General features: G+C 39.6%; 1 protein-coding gene across 5 annotated transcripts in view; it reads right to left on the bottom strand.

The window, feature by feature from the left end:
• Positions 1 to 21,391, bottom strand: part of cfap46 (cilia and flagella associated protein 46) — a 63,426-nt gene that overhangs the window by 4,779 nt on the left and 37,256 nt on the right. For 3 of the 5 annotated variants that reach the window (XM_072678270.1, XM_072678269.1, XM_072678268.1), the window contains exons 42-55: positions 21,036 to 21,158; positions 19,560 to 19,739; positions 17,954 to 18,127; positions 17,403 to 17,500; positions 16,892 to 16,959; positions 16,422 to 16,585; positions 16,114 to 16,220; positions 14,519 to 14,604; positions 12,728 to 12,895; positions 7,995 to 8,074; positions 7,232 to 7,292; positions 4,495 to 4,530; positions 907 to 1,012; positions 686 to 798 (exon numbers count right to left, since the gene is read on the bottom strand). In XM_072678270.1, the coding sequence (XP_072534371.1) occupies positions 686 to 798; positions 907 to 1,012; positions 4,495 to 4,530; positions 7,232 to 7,292; positions 7,995 to 8,074; positions 12,728 to 12,895; positions 14,519 to 14,604; positions 16,114 to 16,220; positions 16,422 to 16,585; positions 16,892 to 16,959; positions 17,403 to 17,500; positions 17,954 to 18,127; positions 19,560 to 19,739; positions 21,036 to 21,158 (1,564 nt within the window). The remainder of the gene's footprint in view (positions 1 to 685; positions 799 to 906; positions 1,013 to 4,494; positions 4,531 to 7,231; positions 7,293 to 7,994; positions 8,075 to 12,727; positions 12,896 to 14,518; positions 14,605 to 16,113; positions 16,221 to 16,421; positions 16,586 to 16,891; positions 16,960 to 17,402; positions 17,501 to 17,953; positions 18,128 to 19,559; positions 19,740 to 21,035; positions 21,159 to 21,391) is intronic. The other 2 variants (XM_072678271.1, XM_072678272.1) reach the window with 2 other exon arrangements.

Below are 21,391 nucleotides of genomic sequence, written 5' to 3' on the forward strand. Positions count from 1 at the left end.
ACAACTGAAACGTAACTCAATCTCTGCTTGATTGTTTCTCAAGTACACTTTTGTTCACTGGTAAACACAATTTCTATTGGTGAGAACCTCTGTTTATTTTTTTTTTAAGTTGCCGTTCAATTTTTCTGAGAAGACAAAAGTTTGAACAAACTTTATTTTGATAATATATCCATTTCTAATCAATTTCTTATAGGTTTTAGTGAACGCACCAAAAAAGCAAGGTGCCATAACCACCTTCAAATTGAACTTATGTTGAAAACTTGTATTTCTGGTAAACTCAAATGAACTGCATTCTGACAGAATAGATGGTCATATTCTCCTATGTGTGTTATTTTTAAAAAGGAGAGGTCCTGCGGAGGAATTCTAATGTTCCTGTATCATGCACCTGTAGAACATTTGGCTTCATACTTGGCTTCTATCCTTTCTCTTAACACACATCAAGAATATGTGTGGTATCAAACAGTTGACAGGAATATGAAAACATGGCTTAGCTTAATTTATACTCTGCTGGAACGCTCAATTCAGTCATTAACTTGATTTATGAAAATAAAATAAATCATAAGGTTTATTAAAATAACTTATGAGTTTAGAAATATTGGTAATATTGGTGACTGGCACAAACACCTTATTACAGTCTTTGACGACGAAGAGAAAAACAGAGATGGATGATTTTTAAAGGGCATACCAGTCAGGTTCAGGGTGGCAAGCCTGGCAGGTGGAATGCAAGCAAGAAAGTGCCCCGTTCCGTAGAAGATGAAAGAACTGCAGTTTACCAGCAGACGCTCCAGTTCTGCAGGACTGAGAGAAATCACCAGCACTATTAAAATACTACAGAGAGTTCCTGAAAGGTGTGGGAAATCCTGATAAGCAGTACTGAATAAGTGTTTCCCAGAGGTGAGCACTCACCTGCGGGTACACTCGCTGCCAATGACCCCTTCCCAGAGAGGTGTGAACTGCTGGGAGTACATCTCTAGAGTCTTCCTCATTCTCTGTGCTGGGCTGCTTGATTCTGCTGAATGGAAAACCCATGAAACCCATGAAAAACAGAATTAAATTCCATGCATGCCTGTCATATATCCGAATATATACCTATAACAATAACACATGAAAGGAAAGAATGGCTGAATCTGTTAAAACATCTATTGAATGGAATCTGACAGGAATGAACAGAGGAAAAGAAAATACTAGTGAAATCTTGCCCATAACATCAGAAACTGAACTATATGATCACCAGTATGCATTGCTATTAGGGGGTAACAATTGAGTACACACAATCACACTGAGAATACGTGGTATGTGCTTATAGGGTAAATAAGTAAGATCACAAGCACATGTGCAAACCGTTGGATTTGCATAGTATTGTGGGAACTGCTTTCCCCAATACCTGCCCCTCCTGCTCCGCTCCCTCCTCGCATGTGGAGGTTTACATAGTCTGTATTTACTCTCTGTATTTTTCCATCTCTCACTGTTTCAAAGTGAAAATAAAAACAATAAAATAAACAAGGATATTTTGCTCTTTTATAACTTAAATGAACTTTTTTCAGCTCATGAAATGATGGTAGATCGGATTGGTGTGTCTGTGTTGGACAGTTGTTTGATTGTGTGTGTGTTTAAACACATCCAGCTTTACACACTAACGTTGACACATTATTGTTTATTTAAATACAGGCTGTATTTGCGACCTAATGAGGGACTATATGGCACTAGATGAAGCAAACTGTCTGTTTCCATTAAATAAACATTTTGGTTTTGTACCTCTAATCACACTATCAGATTTTAATTTTAAATGGAAGTTGGACCATATTTTAATTTTACAAAAATCCATTACATTATCAAAAACTGATACATATTTTAATCCATATAATTTACTGTGCTACGCCATCACTGCAGCTTGATGCTCATCCCAAAAAGCAAGGTAAGCACAAAAGGCTTTAATAAAAAAAGTTTTTATGGGTAAAACTCTCCCTAGTGTAGACGATAGCTTAAGCCCAAGTGCATGATAGGGAGGCAAAGGTAGAGAGGGTGGTGTGTTGTGGCCAGGCACCACCACTCTGCTGAGTTTTAGCAAACAGAGCATTAATCATAAGGAGAGGTCTCCAGGCTCAGGCAGCTTTCTGCAGTAAAGCCACTGCACCACTGCAGACATCTCACATAAAAGTGCTGTAGACATGGTACTATAAATCCATGTAAACGCTGAACTACCACTGTGCTACGACATTTTCAATCACAGCAAGGGCAAGATGAGGTCAATCAACATAAACATGAGCCCAACTTAAAGTTCAGTAGCCGTGTTCTTTATGGGCAGCGCTATCTGATGAAGTGGTCGGGAACGAATGAGATAGCACAAGGATTTGTAAAAGTGCTTCATTTATTCACAGTGGCCAGGTCTCAGTATATATTTCAGTCCGTTCACAGGGCTGTGTTCGATCAAGGTCTGCAAGAACTAAAAGTCCCTGAGGACTTGGATTAACGATCCAGCTTGTGGGTTGCACAAATTGCAGGGGCTTCATGGGAATTTCTCATTAATTGAAACTCAAAGAGGTCCCCTGTGCCCACTGAAATTGCCGGTCATGATTGGGGGAAGCTGGTTCAGCCTTTCTGAATAATATAAATCAAATCATCATCATCATCATAAGATCTCATAAGAATTGTGTTCCACCATATATCTAAAACATTTGGGAACAGATCATAAAACTAAGCAGAAACAGTCTTTTTTATGTAACCTGACCTCAGTAACAGCTAATCCAAATCGAGCCAATCATGCCAATGAGCTAATGCATATTAATGACCAAATCTCAGTGTCAGAGCATCAAAATGGACTAAAGGTTTTAGAATCGTAGCCAAAGATATTAATAAAAGCAGCAGTATTATTTAGTGCAGTAAAAAAGGAGAGAAATAGGACAAATAGGAAGGGTAAACAACAACAACAGAATGGGATTAAATGTAATATCAACTTCCATCCACTTTGACGAGATGAAAAAGTGGACAACAAAACATGTCCAGATAAACAAGCCATTTCAACGCTCAACACTAACTGCATATTTGCTGAGTTTATGATGAATTCTTTAAAAAAATAACAGAGCATAAGTATCTTCAAAATGGCAACTTCACAGGACAAGTAAAACCCTTCTTAACTTTCAATAAAAGTCAAAGTAAAAAGATTTTCTTCCAATTTCTACTGGTCCAACTGCCGGATTTAAATTATGTAAAAAAGTGAAAACTACAACGGTAAACCTGAACTACAATCAGTTTTTTTGTGTGATGGTGTATAAAACCTCCAGTAAAGGTGCCTGTAATTCGTTGTTTATCAATGAGCACTCCCGCTCAATGTCACAGTAAATCTGCCGATGCAGTTCATGTATCTGGCGCCCTTGCTGTGAGAACACTACTACCAAATGTTCAGGTGTCGTGCCATCCCGATGTACTGTTTGTTGGAAATTGCTTCATTCACTTAGTCAACTCTCAGGCCACTTCTGTAACGTGTTATGTGCTGTCTTGTCCGTTACAAGGTGGAGACCCAATGGATTTCAACATGTTTGCCTAGCACATCCCACAAATGTGTGTGCAATGTAGTGTGGCAGGGTGCATTTTTCTGTTGAAACAAGCCACTGCCATAAAAGGCTGTCCATGGTTTGAAATGATGTTTAGGTAGGTGGCACCTGTCAAACTGATGATCACATGAAAGTTCAGATCCAGGTTTTCAGCAAAATACTGCCCAGAGCATTGCACTCCCTCCACTTCCCAAAGTACATTTTAGTGCCATCACTTCCCCAGATAAATGGCACACGCATACTCTGCCATACACGTAATGTAAAAGAAAATGGGATTCATTGGACCTCAATATTCAATACACTGGTGCTGGCTCGTGGTTTGTCCCTGCTCAAACTGCTGCTGTCTATAGGTATTGACCACTGCAAAGTCTGAGTCACCTAGCCGTTTCTCCCAAACACAACACACTGACTACGAAAACAAACTGTTAACTTACCGTCTGATACAGTGGTTCCAAACAACGATTACCCTGCACACTTTGGACCTTAAAGCACGGTTTCTGCTAACAGTGTTGCTCTAATACTAGAATATCTTCAGGGGGAATTCACCCACATAAAAAAAAAATGTAATAAATAAAATGTAATGACCACTGAGGAATAGTCAAATCACAGCCTGACGTAGTTTATTATTCTCATAAGTCACTGTAATGTTATGATAAACTGAAAGAAGAGCTGGGATAACTAAGAACATTTATTAATTAATCTAAAACATAAATCTCAGACCCCTTTCTTGTGAATCTCTTTGGCTCACAGCTCTGAAGTAGTTTAAAGGAATCTCATGAATTTTACATTTCATGAAAGTTCTCACTAATGATAAAAGGCTGTCCTGGCAGACAAGCTGGACAGCCCAGGGGTGACTGAGAGGAGTTACATAATGTTAGGTCCTATTTAGAGCCTATTAGCTCTTCCCAGCCTAACTACAGCAACAACATCTGACTGTACTTACCACAATCTCCCCCATCATTGTGTGGATCGACAATATCTGAACACGTGTGTTAAAGAATTACTGCTGGATGAAATGGAATTTACCTCCATGACCAAACTGAAGTCACATATCAATTCTTCAAAGATCAGACCTGAGATGGCAAATTGAAAATGTAAGCCTGGATAGGCAACATAGGTACCACAGAAAAATGTGCATCTGGAGTAAAAGTGTTAGCTGAAGTGTAATAACATGAAAAAGTATTTGACTCCTCCTTCCTCTGTTTTCACACATTTGTTGCAAAAAGCATGAATACTGCTACTACCTGTTCTCTTTTTAACAGTGGACTATGTTGTGGCAGAAATCAGGAACAAGGATATTATGTTTTGAATATTATGAAGTTTTTTGCTTGTCTGCAATAAATGTTTGAATGTCTGCTCTGTACGCAAGGTGTAAAAGGTTTAGGGTTTCCATAAAAATATCCATATCCATTATATCCAAAAATATCCATATTTTTTAAAACCATCTCAAAGTATCACTGTAATATTTGGTATTATCAGGGACGGGAAATTGGGGTCAGGGGCTGTAAGTTGCACAAGTAGTGCAAATGGTTCTACATTTATGTGGCTTCTGTAGCGCCTCAACCTGTGTTACTTTAAAACTGAAAAATGATCATATTCAAAGTTCAGTTTGCTTACAGGGTGAAAAAGTAAGTGGACAAGGGCAATCTTATATTTGTCATCCAATAAGTGTTAAATCGTCAGTCTGACAACAACTGCAAATTTCTGAACCAGGAGAGAGAAGCTGGCTAGCATTAGTTGCTCACTACAGAACAAATTTAAGTCTGGCTGAGAGAAAGTATACCTATGAATGACTTGGATCGAGCAGCTGCTGTTGAAACATCAGAAAACTGAAATTAATTATTTTTTCTCTCCATGGTTTTGGATCTGTAGCCCACTCGCAAATTTAGCCTTTGCTGATCTAGCTCAGCTACAGCTCCAACTAGTAGCAGTCAGCTCAATAAAGGTGCTGTTGGCTAACTGCTGCACTGCCGATACAAGTGTTGAGAATTAAAAAACTTGTGTCTGAGAGAGAGAAGTGGAGCAACTGGTGTAAAGTAACAGAAAGGCAAATTGAAAATTGACGTTTGATCAACTAGCACTGTCTAGCTACAGTGGCAAGAAAAACATATGTGAACCCTTTGGAATTTTATGGTTTTCTGCATTAATTTGTCATGAAATTTGATCTGATCCTCATCAAAGTCAAGCACATTGACAAATATAATGTGCCTAAAATAATAACACAAAAAATATTTTTATTGAGTTTATTAAGTGGTAGTGGAAAAAGTGAACCCTTGTAATTAATAGATGGTTGTGGACTGTAGACTGTTGTGGACTTGCTCCAGTGTTTTGGATCATTGTCCTGTTGCATCACCCAACTTCCACAGAGTTTCAGCTGACGTACAGACACCCTCACATTATCCTACAGATGTTTTTGATACACTTGGGAATCGATTTTAACCTCAATGATTTTAAGCTGACCAGGCCCTGATGCAGCAAAGCAGGCCCAAATTATGAGGTTCCCTCCACCATACTTTACGGTTGGGATGATATTTTTATGGTGATGTGCCTTTTTTACGCCAGATGTAGCACTGCGTGTTCTTTCCCAATAGTTCAATCTTAGTTTTATCTGTCCACAAAACACATTTAGCCAGTACCGTTGTGGAGTGTCAATGTGCAGTGGCTTCCTTCGTGGTGTCCTGCCACAGACACCCTGCTTGTTCAAAGTTTTACGTCCTGTAGACTCATGAACACAGATGCTAGCCTGTACCAACGACACCTTCAAATCTTTAACGGTCATAAAAGGTTGTTTCTTTACCTCATTGATGATACTCTGTTGTGCTCTTGGGGTAATTTTGACTGGGTGCCCATGTTTTGGCAGAGTAGTCACACTCCCAAATTGTCTCCATTTGTAGATTGTTTGCCTCACTGTAGAATGGTGAGAATCAAATCTTTGAGATCACTTTGTAACCCTTTCCAGCTTCATGTAAATGCACCATTTTTTTTCTCTGAAAGCTCTTTTTGGCGAGGTATGGCTCACATATGCGTGTTTTAGTGGTTTCGATCAGTCAAAGTAGCTCTAGTGCACACCTCCCAACTTAGTTTCATAAGAAGACATCTCCAATTACCTTTTTTGAGATCATTAACTCAAGGGTTCACATACTTTATCCACTAGCACTATGAGTTTTTTTTTATATGGTTGTTCTCAATTAAGACATGAATGATCAGACTTTATCAGGGTTATTATTATTTTAGGCACATTATATTTGTCAATATGCTTGACTTGGATAAGGATCAGATCACACTTTTTGACAAATTAATGCAGAAAACCATACAAGGGTTCACATACTTTTCCTTGCCACTGTAAATTTAGATTAGTTTACTAGCACGTTAAGCACAACAGCAAAGTCCATGTTCCTCAAATTACAGGTTTAGAGGATAAAGCAGCATACCTGAGAGCTGAGGGAATGGTCTTAGCAGTGCTTGATAGAGACGAGTGTTATTACATTGTCAATGCAGGTGCCTAAATTTGGGGGACGAAGCTTTTGAAGGAGTACTAAAGGAAGGGAATTTTAAATGTCAACAGTCATTCTCCAGAAATGGATACAGCACCTTTAAGTGCAACACATTTTACAGCGCTGGATAATACGACATCATTCAAAATTACAGAAGTTCTTAGTCAGTTTATAGAGTAGGGATACATTTGAAGTTGTGTGTATCCACTGGAAGCGAGTGTGGTGGTAAAACACGCTTGACTGGTGCCTGCATGAAAGGAAACAGAGACATTAATGGCACTTTTCTCACACTACAGACATGCACACACTTTCCCCTCAGACTGTAGACACTAGGCCTGGCCGATAAGGCGATGTAAAGGGTTAGCGTAATTTAAAGGCGATGATCGCCATTACCACTGATGTTTTAAGCAGATGCTGGTATTTATAGTGCTTATTAATAGTAGGCAAGTAGTGTTTGGAGTTTTTTTTTAATAAACTTATGGCAGTGCACATTTTTTCCCAGCATGGGAAATCTTATTTCCCCATCTCTCTACAACAGAGATGCAACAGAACAGCTGGCTGATGCAGGTAAGAGGCAATATGCCTTGTAAATCTATGTTATTGTCTAAGCCTAGCAGACACCCCATAACAGAATTAGATAGACTGATCAGCATTTAGGAGAAAGCAAAAAGAACGAGACAGAGTGTGAAAAATGAAAAGGGCATCCAGCAAGAAGGTGCAGACAACAGACATAGGCAAAGCAAAGCGACAGGCATCTTTTCATGATGGAGAAAAAAAAATGACTGGGCATCCAAACACACATTAGGAAAAACACATTATGTAATTGATCGAGAGAGGCTAAGTTAAAAGCAGAGGAAGGGTCAGTTAAATAATTGACTGCTGTGAGGACAGGTAAAAGTAATATTCTCCTGCTATATCAGCTGCTGCCAGATTAATTTAGTTGACTCACCACTTTGATGGCTTTGCTTTGATCTCCTTTCCCCTTGGCTGGCTTTCCACCTTTGGTCTCCTTTTTATTGTCACTTTCAACTGTCATCAACAGGAAGTAGTGTTAGAACAGGAAATGACCGTCTGACTGGGGAGTTTAAATGACATAGCATTAGCCCTGTCTGAAACTGACAACAACCACCAACTCGGAGTCTAACTCTACCTCTCAAACAGCCAAGTGACATTTAGTATCAGTGGCTGAGAAAAAGTTTGTTAAAGTCCTGCTGCTGAGCGTGTCTAATGCCAGCCACAGCATTCATCTGCAAAACTCAAAAACGAGCGGAGAATATTCACACATCAGTGAGTCCGAAATTCATGTGTTATGGACTGTGAAAAAAGGAGGAAAAGAAAGAGAACTTCAAATATTCACAGCACTTTGAAATAGCACTTGGAAAATACACTATGTCAACAGAATACCATTTAACTGCTAAAATAAGCTTTTTTTTCCCACACTGTAATTCATCCAGCAATTTTCAAGCAAAATACTGAATCGAATAACAAATAGTCCCCTTGGTGAGCAGCTCTGGGCCCTATGTCTTCCTGACAAAATGGTAAACTACAGAAGTCACAATTATGATAATGCAGATCCAATGTAATGATTTTATCCTCACATCTTCCTGGAGGTATTCACACAGGCTGCTGAACTAAAACAAAACATATGAATGTAAATGTATGTACGTATGTTTATAAATATACAAGCTCCACAAAAATGAACATGTACACACTCACGCACACACACATTCTCCAACACCTCATTTTCAGTGTTGCATATCAACCCGATCTGCTGCTGCAGTGGGTGCTTGGCTTTTTAACATTCATTTGAATCTAATCTCTGTGCTCAGTGGTGGTGTGGTGGTGAAGTGGTAGGTTAACTAAATGACCCAACCTTTTGAAAAGCCAGCATCACCTTTAAATAATTTAATAAATGGACAAATAACACCAATTTGCATATATCATCTACTAGAACTTTCAAAGAAGCTGGAGTGCGGAAACTGACTATTAGTCACTTCTCTTTATATTTGTTGCGAATCTAAGGTGTTCCTGTAGAAATCTTGTCCTACAATTCTGTACAAATGATCTCCTGCAGTGTCAGTACTATTAATCATGCTGTTATTAGAGAAAACTGACTTCTAAGCATTTCGCTTCCAGTTACATCATACTGTAAATAATAAGAAGTGTTATCAAGGCAACATACCATTATCATACTTACGCATTTATTAATGCATTAGCCTAATGCCTGTTCACCTCAGCGCTCCATGCAGTGGTAAACAAAGCGCTGTGGCAGACATGCTTTGAACTTTTGCATGACACGATTAAGCCAAACTAATGAACCCTTCTTCCACGTTAGACGGACTTCCATGCGTTAACCACCCTCCTGCTGGCTGTGCTAAAGCCCAAATAAGATTTTTGGAGCGCTCGGTTAAGCGGTACAGATGGGAAATTCCATAACGCTACTATTCAGAGCCAGATGTGATGATGTAGTGACTGCGATAAAAAGTCTATTGCAATAGCCTGGGTGCACCACTAAGGGCAACACCCTGATGCCAGTTCATGTTGCCACTGGTGTTGATAGACGGGTTACATTTTAGAATCATTAGCATCATTTGTTAGCCAACCTTTAGAGGATCTTAGTTGTAACATTAAAACTATGGCTATTTTACAAGACTGTAAATGCTTCCACAAGAAAACAACAAGCCCCATATTTTACACCTAAACCCTCCCCTGACAATATGTACAGTCATTTTTTCCCTTATATTCTTATATACTTTCATATTCAAATGAGCATTCCTGACCAGAATGAGCTGTTACTTACACAGCCCTGATTTTGGACACTGGCACTTTGTTTTTTTGGGGGGCTATTTCTCAGCAACGTTGACAGGGTGATGACTTGGGTAGGGTCAGGTCAAAAAGCCAATGAAACATGTTTTCCTCTGCCAGTCTGAGAAAGTGGTGCTGTAGGTGTGGTGCTTATAATTTGTGTGATTGGCATGCACTGCTTCCAAGCACTGCTACATTACTACAGTGCTTCATCATAGAATGACCAAACCTTACTTTACTTCAAGTTATGCACTCCATAAACAGACTTTACATGCTTCATGCAAGTTGGAGCGACAAGTTAGAGCAGGGCTCATGATGACCTGAATACTGCGTCATCCTGTCAGACAGAGCTGAAGAAGATAAACGTCTCCCCTAAGCTTTTTCAGTCCACAGCATACTAATCACAGCGAGTTCACACATCGTCTGAAGTTGTGTAGTACAGCACGGCTTGGGTCCCAGACATACTTTAATGGCCCAGTTAACTTTACCCACTCTTCCTTTCTTTCAGATTAAGTTACAGTTGTAGTTGGGCGGGAAACCAACAAATTTAATTAAACTCTATTGAAATTCTGTCAAGAAGAGTGGTCCAATATCCAACCAGAGCTCCATCAGAAGAGTGACCTCCCCCAACACCAGAAGCTTGAGGGTGACGGCCAGTGGTGTAACAGATCACAAATAATCTATGATTCCTACGGATCATGCCCCCCTTCTTTGGGTTTAATCATAACAGTTTTACTGCCGCTGTTGCTTTTTACAGTAATTATTCCCTGGACACAGAGCTACAGCGATAACACACACACTGAGCAACTGTCTGTCACGTGAACGGAGCGTGTGGATAAAACCGGTGTGGTTTGTCAATATTGTGCCACAAGAGGCAACACATCGAGCACAGCCACACATTTGAAGAGACATCACTCCAATGTGTGAGTGGAGAACAGGATTAAATTAGTGTGAGGTTTGGGAGTCTCATATGGAGACAAGCAGAGTGTGAAATGAATAAGCCTTCAAGTAAGTCAACCTCAAAATGATGCACTTGACCACTAACTTAAAATGTGTAGAAAAAAAAAAAAAAAAAAAAAAAAAAAAATATATATATATATATATATATATATATATATATATATATATATATATTACACACAGACCGCATCAAAATAAAAGTCACTAATACAAACAAAGCAGTAACACAAAATGCTTTTAGAAATGAAAGTTAAAATTACTGTCACATTTGTTTCCGATTTTTGGCTGATTTAAAAACTGTTCCGATCCATCACTTTTTTTGTTCGGTGATCCGTTAAACCATTAGTTATGGCTAAAGCTTTTGCACCAAATGTATTAAGGCCACAGAAAATGAACAGCTCAAAAAAATCATTAAACGCATGATATTGCCTTGACACTAATGTCCATGATGGGTGTATGGAAACGTCCAAACATACCCGTGTAGTTTTTTTAAAAATGTTAAATGAATATTTTTAAAATGTGATTTACAAACAAACAAAAAACCCACAAACATACTTACTTAATAAATATGGCCCATAAATGGGACACATATGTTTGCTTCTATTTCTCAGCCTTTAATGCATCATAGCTTCCACTTCGTGAGTAAATGCAAGTGAGGGCACTTAGTTTTTAATTTGACAATTTACACAAACAGGGGTCACATGAGTTGGAAAGGAATAAATTAATTACACAAATAAATTTTAAAACCAGTCCTCCAGTCCCATATACACAGCGGCACATTTGAATTTTAAAAGAGATTATGAGGATGTAAATCCTGACTGTGCAGTTCCTATTAGAGGACTCCCATTAGCATGGGTTTTTTATTAGGGGGCTTTGTGAATGAGGTGGATGGGGTAAAAAGAGATTAACAGGCTTTAGACGGAAAAACCTCAGGATGCATTTAGACTTTCCTAAAATACCTCCTGACTTTTGCCGCCCACAGCCATGATGTAGGGTGTGCTTTTACATGTTCCACTAAGTTATTTAGTTGGGTCGGTCATTCATACAGAAAAGTAAACAGAGTTTCTGCAAATAAACTGGAATCTGTATGACAGATGTTTGTCTTTATCTGCCACTGTTTGCGAAGTTTGAGGGCATATGACATTATCCAAGACATAGGATACACTGACCCCTCTGTTTTGGTGGACTGTAGGTTTCTTCTACTACTTGAGATACCAGATGTCATACCTTAGTATTTATGTCATTTGCATAGCTAATTGTCTTATAAAGATATTATGAAACTACTAGCCAGTTAAATAAGGATGCTGTATCAGACAATATCAGATGATCACTCTTAAAAATGAAAGTGGCATGGAAGATACCATAAATAAAAACACACATGGGGATAAAAACCTGTTTAGAGGTTTAAAAAAGTGGAATATAAAGGTTCCTGTCTATTTTAATAATAATAAACCTAATAACTTTATGGAACCAAAAATGGTTCTCCTGTAGCTTCGCTCAAATAAGGGGGAGGTCACTCTTTACGACCTTTCAGAAATTTGTTCCTGGGAAGCTTTACTTCTATTGTAGATTAAGTGATTCCGATCACAAGGCAAGACAGACTGTCATGTAATAATAAAACAAATCTCAACACTTTTCATGCGTACTGGATAATTAATGGCCATTATGGCCGAAGGTGTAGTTGGGCACTTCTCTCTGGAACAAGGTTAAGAGTCTGTGAAGCCAAGTCATATGGGCAACTGTTTAATGTATGTAAGAGCCCCTTATGAGATACTGCAAACCTAAATCCAAAATCTGTGATTACATCATCCTGGTCAAGTTTAGAGCACAAGACACATGGTGCGCCCAATGCAGAACACTAAAGCAAAGGAGTGCTTTAGCAAGCCTTCAGACAGGAGAGCCTAGGCATGGTCTTACCTGGCTGCTCTCTCTGGAGGCGTGTGTAGAAGACTTGCAGAGAGAAATCCCGGGACACGGAATTGATTCCATCGCCTTGCAAAACAGCCAGAGCTTCTAACGGCATCTCCAACAACATCCTGTCAGCCAATACCACCACACACTCCCCCTGCTCTGCAGGTGATCCTGCTGAACACACACATGCATATACAAACAGCATGAGCTACAAAGCCCCACAAGTGCATGCATATATACAGGCATTCGTGCAAAGCAGCAGGCAGACTGCACAGAGACACAGCTAGTTCATTAATTCAACAGAGAAAGACTGACATTTGAGAATCTGAGTTGCATTCATATACTTAGTTTAAGTCCATCAGACAAACTGTAACATGTTTACCCAGTGAAGGCTTGTCCTGAGACAAACTCAGAACTGAACTACTTGTTGAACAATTCCATATTTTAAGTCTCACTGACACAGACGTCTTGACTTGTCAACAAAACTCTTTTTCTGCACATTTATTAAATCGACATGAGGCTTCCCCTGGGACCTTATGTTCTGCTAAACCCAGACAAGCAGGAGCAAAAAGCTCCCACTGCTGTTGCACAAATTCAGGTGTAAGTGACTTGCAGAGAAAAAATGAATGATTTTTTTGTAGCATACACTAGAAATAGTGTATACAGCAATATACACTTGATACCTGCTAAATGTGCATGATTACTGTGTCCTCATAGTGCTGCCATTTTTAGGGCTCAGTGCAAGGGATATGAGCACACTATGACTTAGTATAAAGAAAATCAATCTTTTCCATTACATCACCATTCTGAGTATTATGTGCATAAACTCTTAAAATCCAGAAGAAAACACCCTAAGTCATAAAATCATCTTATATACATCTATATTATAAACAAAGTCTTGGTTGGAATAACACTTGTGGGACATCATAGCATGAACTGTGTTAGGTGACTTAAGGTGTTCATAACAGAGGTTAACTGGTCCACAGTGGCGCATTGATTGCTCTGTAACACAGTCGTTGTTCCATTCTGGTATCAATGGCCCATGGGGAAAACTGTTATGCTGTTGGAAAGTCCATTCACTACAGGTACTCCTTCACTACTGCGGCTCCAGAACATCCCACAAAATAAACGGTTTCCGATATAGGGTACCCTTCGCCAGATAATGGGGTACCGGGTGAATGGTGCCCTTTTGGACATCAGTCAGATCGGGCCCTTTGCCTATGATGATTGCTTTGCACTCCACTACAACTGACTGGTGTGCTTGCTTATTTATACATGCAGCAAACGCTGTTATGTGGCATCTGTGCTGTCCCGCGCCGAATTCAATCCAAAATGGGAGTAGTCATAATATTCTAATATGGCTTTGACAGTGGGAGAGTGTGGTAGCACCTCGGAAACCAGTTCACCTCTATAGTGAACACATTCCTCACCATCCAAGCAAAGGGTGGTTATCCCTACTTTATATATATTCCATATAATTTTTTATCTTTTACAGTTTTGTGTCTTTTGTATTTCCTTGTTTTCGCTTTTTGGTATAATTTGAATGTCGTTCTTTACATTGCAAATTTTATGATAAAAGGGCCAATAGATAAATGCTCCAAAAGTACTTGTAAAGTTGCCATTTTGTTAATGCAAGGTTTTTGCATGGCAGCAACAATACACAGTGTTTATATGTGTGGTTAAAAGACACTTCAGTTTCAATGCTTGACTATATAGAGTCTGAACCAAACTGTGCTGTGACTGCATCTTCTTTACGCATGCGTTCAATGGGTCTTTTATAGCCAGTGCAGTGACTACCAGGCAGAGCTTTATCTGCAGCCCCTCTCTCCTCCTTGTCTTTGGGCTGGGCTGCGTCGCCGATGGATATCAATGGAGTGTGCTGGCTGAAAGAGAGCGATAAGAGAGGGGAGGGTCAGTGAGGAAAAAGGAGGAATATTCCACAGACAAGAGGAAATGAAATGAGTGAGAGGAGCGAGGAGAGGCATCTTTGGGGAACGTGAGAATTCGCTCAGGTCAAACAGCACACATACACAAGTGCACACATGCAACAATCTGTTTATTCTCCAGCAGCTGATATTTACAGAAGGCTGTGGATCAATGCAAAGACCCCACACTCAATGGTTGCCTGAAAAAAAAAAATCAAACCCAAATAAACTGACACACACTCACCATCTAAAGCAGGGGGGCAAATTCATTTGAGGTAAAAGGCAACAAAAAAATATGATTTAAATAAAATAATCAAGTTCTTAGGTTCTTAATAGAGAATTAAATATAATCAGCACAGCTTGTACAAGTGTAACAGTGACTGACAAATGACAACTGGGCCACTGACTGACTGACTGACTGACTGACTAATACTAAGTTCTAGCTTTACACACATCCCTCTGTCAGGGCAGTAATATAAAATGTCTCAAAAAACCTAAACATGAAAAGTGTCAGGGTTGGTGTTTGTTTTGACACTGCAAGTTTTACAGGAAATGGCTAACTGTGCTAGCTAACATCCCTGGAGAACATCCGATCCCTTCTTCAACTTAAAAAAATCACCTGTATAAATATCAGTTTGCACACTGCAGTAAAATCACATTTTGATGGCTTCATTCGAAATAGATTGAGGACGAGTACAGATTATTAGTAAACAGTGACATGCAAATGTTGCATGCATTCTGTTATTGTGACTAGTAGAAGATGACCTAATCTCCAAAAGGCATAAAGTTCAAATTTGTTTAAAAGACCAATGATTATTTTTGTTTTGTTTAAGCTTTGCAAAAGTTTGGGCACCCTTGAGATTTGAGCGCTCATAACCTTTCACCAAGGTGGGCAACAAATATTGTTAGGAAAGGCTAGGTGATGCAAATTTATAGCTTTATAAATACAGTCACTCTTTAAACCATGTCCTAACAATCAGCAACCAGGCTTCTCGAAGCAGCTGTAAAATTAAAATAACTGTTTCCCACAAAGCAGTAAGATACAAGAAGAGTTTTCAAATAGCTGTTTCCTCAGTTCATAATGAAATGAATAAATGACAGTAAACAGCAATGTTGGAGGTGAAGTAGAGGCCTGTGACTGTGAAAAGAACCTTCAGGAAGATTTGGTATAGACTGGAGTGGTGGTGCACTATTCTACTGTGCCGCAATACATGCAAAAATCTAACCTCTATAAAAGTCACCAAGAAAAAAAATACTTTTCTGCAAAGGAACATCTAAAAAAGCCTGACGGTTTTTAGAGACAGATGAAAATGGGATGACTTCTACAGCAGGATAATGATCATAAACACACCTCACAATCCACACAGGACTACCTCAATAGGTACAAGCTGAACCTTATATAAATACATATATACATGTGTGTGTGTGTGTCTGCATGTGCATGCATGCATGTGTGTGTGTCAATACCTGAAGCATGAGAAGTCAAACTGAGAGAGGACAGGATGCAGGTAGTCCTCCATTTCCTTGACTATGGCTTTCAAATGTACCCCTAATTCTCTGTCTGATCTGTCTTCCTATACAAACAGCAAGAGAAAGAGGTAAGGGGATTATGCAGCTAGAGATGGGGACAAAGACAGAGATTGTGAATGTGGAAATTAGGGTTGCACACTGAGAGAAATTACTTATTATGAGTGTTCCTATCATTATAATCATAATAATGGCACAACAGTAATGGTACACATAGTGCAGTCATGTGTATGTGTGTGCACGTGTACCAGCTGCGTGAAATGCTCGCCCTGCACTCCGTTTTTGTGGTAGCGGGACGTTTTAAGCAGAGTTTGCGCAGTGAGGCGTCCAAAGGCTCTGGCTTGGTCTTGGAGCTGAAGCAGGACAGAAGGCTGGACGAGAGCTTTGGCCACTCTGGAGCATGCTAACCCACCTGTAGCAGCACACAAACACATTGAAAACACAGATCAGCCCAGGCAGCTCAGAGCAGTAATAGGTCCCAGTGAGCCTCTGCTGTGGATGAAACAGGAGGTTTTTTCCTTGCAGGCATTGAGCCTACATTCAGCATCCCCAGCAAAACCTTGGGCTGTGCTTTACAACGCTATAATGGAGGTATTTTTATTTTTTGTAAAAATTGAAAATCAAGAGCATGGGCACTTGGTTTTAATAAACAAACACAGTTGTACACATACATATGCATGAGCAGGACGGTGGAAATATACAAGTGAAGGCTCTTTACCTGCATGCTTCCCTTTTTGACTCTCTGTGGCTTTTGTCTTCTCATAGAAAGCCCCATAAAGTACTGAACTGCAAAAAGAAGAAAACACAATATTGATGATTTCCTGGGGGCACAACATGCTAGCTTAGTAGAAGAGCACTCATCATTCACTGCTAGGGGGAAAAAAGGCAGAAGTCATGACACTCTAGTGAATCGGGGGAGTGTGATGGATGAATGTGTTTATTCACATGTGCATACATAAAAGTGTTCTGCATAAAGATCAGTGAAAATTAGATAAATGAGAGGCTGGACTGTGCAATTTGTGAATCTTTATAACCCTTTCGCCCCTGATAACACCACCTGCACAGAAACTGCAAAGGATGTACAGGGCTCTCAATGAATAAATGTTTGATTAGGCCTTCCTAAAATTACCAATGAAGCAATACACCTTCGGCTTCAGATACCTAATCAAAATCATCGGTGTGCATAGAACAGTTTGTTTCTTCACAGATACCATCCAAAATTATCTTACCCATCTTCAGAGTGTTGCAGCAGCAGGATTTTGAGATTGGGAGGCATTTCTCCAAGAAAGCTCAGGTGGTTAGGTTTTATAGTCAAGTGCTGGTAAGCCTGGAAATGTAAAGCATAAGTACAGTATGACCAGGTGTGAACATGAATGCTGCCCCTCTACAGAGCTCATCCTGATGGCTATAAGAGGAATTTAAAAACACAGAGGAGCAATCTAGTCTGGATGCTTGGAACAGGATAAAAAAATGGTACTCTTGTGTAGATCTGGGACAAGCTGCCCCTTATTAAATCAACATCTTTCTATCCAGTCCTCGGGGTCCACCAGAGGGTCAGTGTTTTAGCTGTAGCTTTAAAAATATATATATCTCACGCCATTAAAAGAAGAACAGGAGTGGAGCACAAAGTGGACCTTCTGGTAGCCTTCTGGTAGCCACAAAGTGGACCTTCTGGTAGCCTGAGAAACTATGTATTAGACTAAGCATCCATGGCAGTTAAAATGATTAAAGTTCTGCATGAAGGCTCATTTGTGCAGTGTGAGAATGCAGAGAGCAGCACCTTGGAGTGTGTGTGGAGTGAGTGATCAACAGCTGAGAGGAGGCTGCTGCTTTTGTGTTGGGGAGAGGACCGCAGGGTCTTCTGCAGGCCTAGCAGGGCAGCTAACTGAGACTGCCCAGGGTCCGAACACGACGCACGCAACACGCTGGACATCTCAGCGCAGCACATACAGCTCTGAGATGAACAGATATAGGGAATGTTTAGTACTGAACAGCTCAAATTATTACACATACACACATGCGTGCAGTATAAACTGCCCTGCTGCAAATCACTGTTTAAAGACCATAGATATAAGATCATGCATTTTAATGTAACAACTAAAATAGAAAACCCAGTCTAATGTTAGGTGCCTAATATATGGTCACCTTTACTTTGTCATAGTTTGAATACATATTCAATACAATACAAAACACAATTATTTAGAAATGTACTCAACATCATTAATTATTAAAATCATTTTTAACACAGATTGCTCATAATATTTCAAAAAATTGTGAGAATATCAGTGTTGTGGATAATGTTAAATTGGGCCTAAATTCATTATTAAACTATGCTTCAGATAGGTTATATTTGTCTTTTAAGGTGATCATCACTGAACCCTTTAAATTAGGTATTGTTACTAGACAATGCAAGATAGATAGACATGTTTGCTTATATCTGCATTTAACTAAATCTTACATTACACTCAGACATTCACTTTTGTACAGTGCAGAGAGAGGGTATCAGTATGATGGTCAAGTAACCTCAGACTGCTATGTACAGAATGACATCATGAGAAATCTGTCACTAATATAAATATCTGTGCAAGAGACTAAATGGGGGCTGCAGTTAAAAAGCCTTTGAATTATGATAGTAGTGTAAAAATATCCATACTCTGTGATGCAATCTAATGGCTTGAGTCATCAACATTGCAAAAAAAAAAGGCATCACAGGCAAATTCTTGATGGCTTAAGTCATTACACAACACTGTATCAGGTTACGTACATGTGTGCTGACTTGCCCACATCCAAGCCCACAACTGAATAAGCAGAAATACCATTCTAAATTTTATTTTATAAAATCTCTCTATAATAATCTCTCTGGATAATACATCCACCAAATTTTAGATCATATACGATCAGCTTTTCTCATGAAAACTCACAGACTTCGTGAAAACAGTATTTCAAGAGCATTTAAGATTATTAAACAATTATTAGAATCATAAATGACATTAATGTGTCATCAAACTTGCCATAGGTTGCCAGCTATACCTCATAATGAATGTACACTCATAAGACAATCCATTTTCTACAACCTAAAAATCAAGGTATTAAACCTTTTGTGCCACCAAGGAACATTTAGAAAATACCTTAAAATAAATCACCCCACTAACTTTTCATCTCCTCCTGCAACCGCATTTTCAAACGACCTCAATTTGGTGGGAAAACTAAAAATCTGGACACCCCACCAGGAAAAGAATCAGGAAAACAGATATTCCTGATTTTAGACTGTACTGTTTCAAAATCATGCTCGACACTAGGATTAAAGGGCATTGCCCCCATTTAGTTGGTGCCTATGGTGATGTATGTGGTTATTTGCATTTCTGAACCACAGTACACACTCTCACCTGTAGCAAGGCCAGATACTGGCCAGAAAAGGCTGGGTCACTTTGGCCGTAGCACTCCACCAGCTCCATGCAGACCTGAGAGAGCACCTGAGGAAGGTTGTGCTGCAGAGCCAAGCTCAGAGCCTGAGCTAAAGTTTTGCTGGCCTGGGTCAACTTCTGCTCCACTGTTTTCCTTCTGCTCTGTAGACAAGTACATAACTACTTATAAAACTGCATGTAATGATAACTGCCTATAGGGAGGTGCGTATCAGTGTGCATAAGCATTTGTATAAAAGTGTGATGATCTGAAGATATGAAGATCAGTGATCACCTGCTGATGTGCTGTGTGCAAGCAGAATAATTGTATACTTTTTAAGCAATTACCTCTTTGTCCTGTTGAGAGCAAAACTACTGGAGAAGCTGCAGGTCTGACTGTGCTTAAAATAAGTGTACTCACAGCTTTCTGTTCACAGATAACAGAATGCCAAAGAAGCATCCATATTAAAAAGACTACAGATTGCAGGAAAACATTTTACATTTCCCAGGACATCTTCCATGACTGTCATATATAGCAACATACATACACTATGTGGACAAAAGCATTGGTACACACCTGTTAATGGTACTGTAATAGGATGCCACTTTTTGTGCCAGTTCCATTCAACATTCTCACAATCCACTGTGAGTGGTATTATTGAAAAGTGGAAGCGTTTTGGAACCATAGCACTGAAGTGGCAGACCATGTAAACTTACAAAGTAGAGTCGCAGAGTGCTGAGAAGCATAATCTCTGAAACTCTGCAGACTTAGTAACTGTAAAGTTCTCCTCTGGCAATGATATCAGCACAAAAACTGTGGGGAGCTTCATGGCATGGGTGTCCATGGCAAGCAGCTGCATGTGAGCCTCACAATACCAAACACAATGACAAGTGTTGTGTGGAGTGGTGTAAAGCACACCGCCACTGGACTCTGGAGCAGTGGAATCATGTTTTGTGGAGCGACAATTCACGCTTCTCTATCTCGCAGTCTGATTGATGATTCTGGGTTAGGTGGATGCCAGGAGAACACTACCTGCCTGACTGCACTGTACCAGCTGTAAAGTTTGGTGGAGGAGGGATAATGCTATGGGCAATAAGGGCAGCTATAGCTGAAAGGGGGAGGGGGCTCCATATGGATGCCTATGGATTTATAAAGGTCATAAAAGTTCCTGTAGGTGTAATGCCTACATATGCCAACACTTTTGTTTACATAGTGTACTATGCGAGTGTGAGGTTCTTTGGTCGCAGAACTGCTCTTGGAAATGGACAGTATAGTGTGTGTAATATTGGCCACCTAAACAGGAAGTCAAGTTGCAATATGTGTCAAGTTGAAAATATGCCTCTTTCCAGGTCTTCTAGGACATACAGGAACCTTGATGATGTAATCATTTTTTTCAAACCTTGCACAGAGAGTGTGTGTGTGTGTGTATGTGCATGTGTGGGAATGTGTATTGGGGCTACCTGCAGTTCAGCACTTTCAGCAGTGTTCACTCTACTCTGCATTGTGCTCTCATCCACTTCTCCTCTGCTTGCTTCTTCCTCGTTTTCATCATCCTTTGCCTTCTCCTCTCCTCTGATCTCCCCCTGATGCAGCACAGGGACATTAATGACTCTCTCCAATAATGACACACCTTTCAGTTTGTGTTAGGTTAATAGTAGGGGTGCATGACATACAGTATCACTAACTGATGTGTTACACCCCAATAAATGGAGAACGTTTATCATCAGTCTGAAATTAGGATTACAGCCATCAATTACTGACAATTCATTTTTTAATTGAAGCAATTTTGTGCTCAAACTAAGGCCTGGGTTATTCA

The sequence above is a fragment of the Salminus brasiliensis genome, chromosome 4, assembly GCF_030463535.1.
Source record: "Salminus brasiliensis chromosome 4, fSalBra1.hap2, whole genome shotgun sequence".
In the NCBI taxonomy this organism is placed as follows: Eukaryota; Metazoa; Chordata; class Actinopteri; order Characiformes; family Bryconidae; genus Salminus; species Salminus brasiliensis.